Source organism: Triticum dicoccoides, chromosome 3B (assembly GCF_002162155.2).
Source record: "Triticum dicoccoides isolate Atlit2015 ecotype Zavitan chromosome 3B, WEW_v2.0, whole genome shotgun sequence".
Classification (NCBI taxonomy): domain Eukaryota; kingdom Viridiplantae; phylum Streptophyta; class Magnoliopsida; order Poales; family Poaceae; genus Triticum; species Triticum dicoccoides.
Window position 1 is genome coordinate 162778635 of NC_041385.1, and position 7282 is coordinate 162785916.

Consider the following 7282-nt stretch of genomic DNA (forward strand, 5'->3'; position numbering starts at 1 on the left):
TACCTCTCGACCATTTCGAGACTCCTCGTCGTGTCCGTGATCTCATCCAGGACTTCGAACAACCTTCGGTCACCAAAACACATAACTCATATAATACATATCGTCATCGAACGTTAAGCGTGCGAACCCTACGGGTTCGAGAACTATGTAGACATGACCGAGACACCTCTCCGGTCAATAACCAATAGCGGAACCTGGATGCTCATATTGGTTCCCACATATTCTACGAAGATCTTTATCGGTCGAACCGTAATGTCAACATACGTTATTCCCTTTGTCATCAGTATGTTACTTGCCCGAGATTCGATCATCGGTATCTTCATACCTAGTTCAATCTCTTTACCGGCAAGTCCCTTTACTCGTTCCATAATACATCATCCCGCAACTAACTAATTAGTCACATTGCTTGCAAGGCTTCATATGATGTGCATAACCGAGAAGGCCCAGAGATACCTCTCCGATACTCGGAGTGACAAATCCTAATCTCGATCTATGCCAACCCAACAAACACCTTCAGAGATACCTGTAGGGCATCTTTATAATCACCCAGTTACGTTGTGACGTTTGATAGCACATAAGGCATTCCTCCGGTGTCCGGGAGTTGCATAATCTCATAGTCGGAGGAATATGAATTTGACATGAAGAAAGCAGTAGCAATAAAACTGAACGATCATAATGCTAAGCTAACGGATAGGTCTTGTCCATCACATCATTCCACTAATGATGTGATCCCGTTTATCAAATGATAACTCATGTCAATGGCTAGGAAACTTAACCATCTTTGATCAACGAGCTAGTCTAGTAGAGGCATACTAGGGACACAGTGTTTTGTCTATGTATACACACATGTATTAAGTTTCCGGTTAATACAATTCTAGCATGAATAATAAACATTTATCATGAATAAGGAAATTCAGATTAATAACTTTATTATTGCATCTAGGGCATATTTCCTTCACCCGCCCCCAAGTCTAGCCTTCGTGGGGGTGCACCAGTTGATCCATCTGCTGCGGCCAACAATGCCATGGTCGGTTAGAGGCAGTACATCGGCCCACAACTCATTTGGGAGGACCGAGAGGCCATAGAGCAGCTCCTCAACTGCTATTCGTTGGGCCTCGCTACCTGACAAAGCCCTAGAGGTGGCATGCCATACCACCTTCGCTGGGCACGCTAGTAGGGAACATTCAGTGACATCCGCAACCAGCCTGATCTATAGTTTGGCGCGGGCAGGACATAAACAACAATTTCATAGTTGGAGGCCCAGGCCACCTCGGTGTTCTCCGCACCCCGACGGGAAACGTTCGGGATGCGACCAGATTGGCAGACGCAATCCAGCAACCTGGAGATGGAGTCATTGTTGATGGCATTTGATAGCTATCAAATTTCCTGAAGGCAATGGTCACACAGAATGAGCTAATTTCTCAGTTTCGTGACCGACTGGCTTCTCGTCGAGTGCTTGGAGGAACTAAAAGTTGGGTGCCAACGGTAGCCACTTCGGATCGTCGACCGACGGCCACAGGGCGGGTACTCGGGCCGAAGTTGGGCTCGAACCATCATCGTGTCATCGAGAGGTTTCTACTCGGGGAATCGAGAGGTTCCTACTCGGGGACGTGATGACCTTTCTCCATGGTGTTGGGTGGATTCCCCTCGACATTGTGATGACGTCTCACCACACGGGCATAGAGATGTTTCCTGTGGGTGGGATGATTACTCGCCTCGAAGACAGAGGACTCCTCCTCATTGTCGTGATGATTCACTATGCCGCCAGGATGACTACCGCTATCGTCGTGATGATTCACCTCGCAGTCAGGACGGTTCCCCCAGTTTCGAGTGCTGCTCGAAAAATAGAATTTACAATTTTCTTAATTATTGCCTCTCGTTTTCCAATTGCTATAACTTTGAGAGTTGTAGTGCTCTTGGAGGCCATGCCACGCTAGGGTGCTACGCCAGACCCCGGGGCTAGGAGCCAATAAGACACTCAGCACAGTTGGAAATCATTTACACCCATCGGGTGTATCGCCAGCTGACATGCTCCCATTTTTTCCTTTCAATCTTCGCAAAAAGAATCAAAGTAAGTTAACTCGGAGCTTGCAGCAATATCCTTATCCCCAACCTGTAGTCCATTTGCTTACTTGGCAAGAAATAATAGCCAAAGGAAAACCGACGCAAAAGATTCAAATGGGAAACAGTCGAAAAATACATAGCAAATCCAATTAAAGAGAAATACTTGACTAGGTAAAACTTGAGTAGCACCATCACCACCATCGGTCGGACTTAATGTTTTACAACTTTCACTCGACATCCCGATGCTAATTTAAAACATTGTTTTCTTAGCTCATAGCTCGTCGGGCTCGTCCTCATTATCCTAAATGTCTTCAATGGTTTCCTCCACGAAGTCGTCCAGATCAAAATGTGGCTACTTAGCTGGCAGGATACTAACTTCGGGAAGTGCTTATCGATTTCGACTTGGTTTCCTTCATCGTCAAGGGGGAGACCTTATATACCACCAAAAAAATTACTAACCTTCCACCAACAACATTTTGGTCCCTCGGCCTCGTCACCTCAGGCTCACTAGGTTCCCCTTGAAGCCAAATTAGGTGACCCTGGACTCATTCTCCTTAGGCAACCACTCGTTGAGTAAGCATTTATTTATTGGTTCTTCATTCTAAGTACAAATTGGTATTTTGGTGTTCAGATGATACTTCACTTACTACTTAACAAATTTGTGATTACAGTGTGGATCTGTATAAGCTAGTCCCCCTAGATCACAAGCTTGCCTTTCCAACCGTTGAACAATTTCCTAAACTGAACATCAACCCCTTTCCGCTTCTTATTCAGGAGTTTGAGATGGTGAATGGGGGTGACAATGCATCGATATGGATAACACTTTAGTTGATGACCAAATAGTTTTTTATTGGTCGTCTGCCTTTTTGGACCGACCAGAGCAGAATATTTTACCTTTATATAAAAGTTAGTTATCTGGCCCTGAAAGTTACTCTAACATATAGAAACCGGTATCTGCATCATCACGATGCACAGAACTGTATAGCTATTCAGGTTTGAGTATGAAGTTCAAGTACTAAAGTAGAAAAGATCGAATGAAAAGCCAGAATCGACGAAAATAGGAATACATGTCTACACACATAGCCTGCTATTGAATCATCATCCAAGCTGGTTGTACGTATCTCGTGTTACCATCTCCCTTTGGTTGCACCAACGAAACCTCCAAAAATTGTGTGCCTTTACTCTGTTGAAAACATAATCATTCCAACAGTTTTAGCAAGCCCAAAGTAAAGCACAAACTCCCACACACAATCATGCCATTGTCTTAGGCTCAACCCTACTCAATCAGTTGCCAAACATATTTGATACTTCTATACTAGTAGGCGGAGGCAAATTAAAACTCACATGAATCATACGCCACGGTAACTTAGCAAGCAGGCAAGAATAAACAAATAACGTAATGTTTTCTCATGATCACAGAAACAACATTGTTTACTACCCTGCGACATTTGCTTTGCTTTGCCAAATTGTCTTTAGTGAGAATAATCCCCTATTCAGAAACCACATAAAAATAATAATACTCCTTTAGTGGTACTTCAGCTTTTCATATATGCTTAGAACGAAAACCGGTCTAGAATTAATTAAATCCACATACATAAATTTAACAGAAAACAGACTAGAAGACGTCAACATCCAACGAAACATGTCTGGCTCGTTGGTTAAGGTGACCTCCCATCAACCTTTGTGCTAAATGTAACCAGGCGGTCCATTTATCTCCGATCAAAACCAGATATTTAAAGGACGTGTCCCTATTATTATGCTCACAAAAGCATACTTGCATTGCATAATATTATAAAGAGACGGATACTGTAAAGCTAAAAGTGTATCCCCAAGCCAGAAGTCCTTCCAAAACGCGTGGTACGACCATCTTTTACATGTCATGCTCCCCAAGGATGCTTCATAACGATTACAGCATCATTTTCGTATAATGTAGCATGACAATCCCACCATCGATCCACCAGGCGGGGGTGAGACCACCAAGGCACCAACCAAGGTCGCAACCAATGTTCCCGCAGATAACCTATAAAATATGCCCTTATATTCTTATCGAAAACGGTACCATTGTACTAGCCAAGACAGGGGCACAAAACAAAAGGGATGGATACAGCTACTAAAATTAATCCATCGAATTCTATCAACACGTTATTTGGGATGTGGCTCGATGGGATAGATTAGATACAGCGAGGCACATTCGTGTAGGCGTCTGTGCTTTATTGTGGGCAGTCTGGAACTGCAGAAATGATATGGTTTTTAACAGAATAACAAACATTCATTTTTTGCAGGTTATCCTCAGGACCACTGCATTGATCCGTATGTGGTCGCTACTCATTCCGACGGAGGCCAGGGAGCGTTTGGTTACTGCGTCTACCCGATGGGAGATGGTAGCACGGGATATTTTCAACAGGTTTGGATGGCGGTCATGTAATAGGATAGGCATGTAGTACTCCTATTTTTTATGCCAGCCGGTTGTGGCTTTGCTTTTCATGTTTTGCTCTTCGTGAGCATTTGTTTACTACTGTGTGTGAGACTTGGAGACTCTTGTTAGATCTTTTATTTTTTTAATAATATTAGCCGTATGCATCTTTTTAATGCAGAGGCTGGGGCGAACTCGCTTTTCGAAAAAACAAAAGCTACTAAAATTAGTGCTCCGAGGCGTTCGTTCAACCCATTAAGCACGGATTGAAGAGGACCTCTGTACTCGACCACCTTCCGCATCCGGGGATATATGTACGTGGAGGGACCCTTCGGTTGGTCTGGCATCTGATCTGATGGTGCCGTCGCTTTGCCATTTCAGGTCAATCACCAGAAACGCATGCATCGTGAGCAATGCACGCAACGGGAAGTCTTATCCGGCAAGTGATCGATCGATCCGTTGGCGCGACGCGGGAAATTCAACGCAGACGTCCAGTCAGGACCTACGTACGTACGTACGTCTTGCTCACAATTAAGCGTTGCAATCACGTCTCAATTTGAGCTGAAATTCCATGATCTAATAAGAAGATTCATCAACTTAATAATCGGTTAATGAACCTTGTAATCAGAACAACGACCGACCCTCGCGTTACAAGCTCCACACACGTAGTTAGATGTGGAAATCAAGCTCTCACGAATCATGAAACTAAATACAGTAGTATATACGCACGAAAGAACTTGAGAACACAGGCTAGTGGCCAACGCCCGGGCTCGGCACCGATCCGAGCATCCTACTGCTGCGCTGCGCGTAGACGGTCATCGCCGGCGGCGACGTCAGCAGCGGCAGCGGCAGCGGGGGCCTCTGAACGAGCGCTTCTTGCAGAGACGACGCTGTTCCGACCGAGCCGGTAACCTCCGGCGCCGCGATCCGTCCGGCGGGTGGTACTCCTTCGCCATCCGCCGGCACCATTCTGGCTCGCACGAGAGGCGAGGGCGCGGCCGCCGCCAAGATCAGGAGCGAGAAGACGATCGCAACCGCGCGCGTGGAAGCCATGGCTAGCTGACAAAAGCCCGTGGAAGTGCTGGTCGATCGAGTTTATGTGTTTGTGGGTTTTGCGAGGAGAATGGGAGCAAACCTTGGAGCGTATTTATAGGCAGAGGAGAGGATCAGAAACCCTGTCAAATTGCTGTTCCAAGGCGCCAACATGCACATCGCTCTCACGCCACCACGCCTTCCTCGGCTGCGAATTGTACTGAACGTACTGTTAACCCTTTATTGCTTCGTCCAAACGAAGACTGGGATTCGGCCGGACCGAGGCGGGCGGGCGTGCGCGTGTGAGCGTGGGAGACTTCCTGTCGATCGCGCCGGCCGCCACAGTGCGCCCCGTGGAAGCAGGGAATCGAGTCAAGCAATATACTACTGTACCCACGTACCGCCGCCTACCTAGGATCGCTGAGAGAGGCTCGGGTAAAGAAAGGGTAAACGGTGAAGCCGCCGGCGGGCCGGGTGAACCGTTCCTGCTGCGCTCAGGCTCAGCTGTAAAACTTCCAGGATTCAGCGACCCGGGAGCGCGGAGATGCTGCAAGCTGCCGCTGCGCGTGCAAGCCACCAGCTGGCCCTTGTCCTGCGTGCGGTTGCTTTCATCAGCTCAGAATCCTCACCGGGCCGGCAGTGCAAGAACGCCAATCGCATTGCAGTAGATCGTAACGGCTGGCCGGTTCAACCTTAGATTGTTGGGCCCCACGGGTTGACCATGCTTTGATTTGCTGATATCCAGCAATGTCTTCGATCGGGACAGGGTTTTGCACGGCTGCAGCCTGCCGGCCTGTTGGTCAACTCGAAGCCTTTTCAGCTCTCTGTTTCTCCCTCATTCTACGGTTCGCATCTGTCGCTTTTGCAATGTTCAGAATTCAGAAGTTAGTTGTTTCGACCCACGTTCATTTACAAGTTGCAACCAACCGCAAAAAAAAAGTTGTTTCGAGGTGTAAACTCTGAGACCCACGTTCATTTACAAGTTGCAACCAACCATGCTCCGTGTTCAGTGGAGTACGAGCTAACCAACCAGCGCCCCTCGTGATCTTTCTCCTTCGGCGGAGGCGTGTGATGCAGGATACTTCTAATGGCTCAGCGCATCAGTACAGCTCGTAGCATTAGACTAATCAAGTGTAGCTAATCAACACGGCCAATAGGTCCATCTTCCATGAGCACGTGGTGCTGGTTTCTCTTGTCTGGTCTGCTCCATCGGGGAAACGGTGGCCCTGCCTTTCAAGTCAAGCCTTTGAGGTTGCCGTTGCCGTTGCAGCGGCTTGGCCGCGTTGCCCCTTCTGCAAACACAACAGCGGTGCATCAGTACGTCGGAGAGTGTGGCTTCTTGGCTACCTCCATGTGTGTCCGTGTCTTATGCGTACACTCTTGGGAGAAAATCCTTCTCATGGTGGATGACAGACGGTGCTCCGCCCTGCCAGGAGGGAGACGCCAAGTGGGTTTGGTTAATCTCGCTCGGTTTGGTTTGCTAAGCACTGACTGACTGACAGACAGGCGGGCCAAGCTCGCAAATTGGCATCTCTAACTATAATCATGTGTTGCTTGCGCTGAACGTAAATAAAACTCGGACCTCTTGTCTGTGTGCGAGACAAAGCTTTTGTTAACCCGGAGGGACACGCGTAATGCCAGAGGATCCCGTTCTGCCTGATACTGCTGCTGCAGTATACTCCCTCCGTAAAGATATGTAAAGATATATGTAAGATATGGTTTGTAGTATATGCTGCATACAAGCCTACTGCAGTTCGGGCGTTGAAAGCCACT

At 47.3% G+C, this 7282-nt stretch overlaps 1 protein-coding gene across 1 annotated transcript; it reads right to left on the reverse strand.

Annotated features, from left to right (window-relative positions):
• Window positions 1-5054: 5054 nt before the first annotated feature.
• On the reverse strand, window positions 5055-5577 carry LOC119281054 (cuticle protein 79-like). Its single transcript, XM_037561695.1, has one exon. The coding sequence runs from the start codon at window positions 5528-5530 to the stop codon at window positions 5228-5230; it is 303 nt and encodes a 100-aa protein (XP_037417592.1). The 5' UTR covers window positions 5531-5577; the 3' UTR covers window positions 5055-5227.
• Between the last annotated feature and the right edge of the window lie 1705 nt (window positions 5578-7282).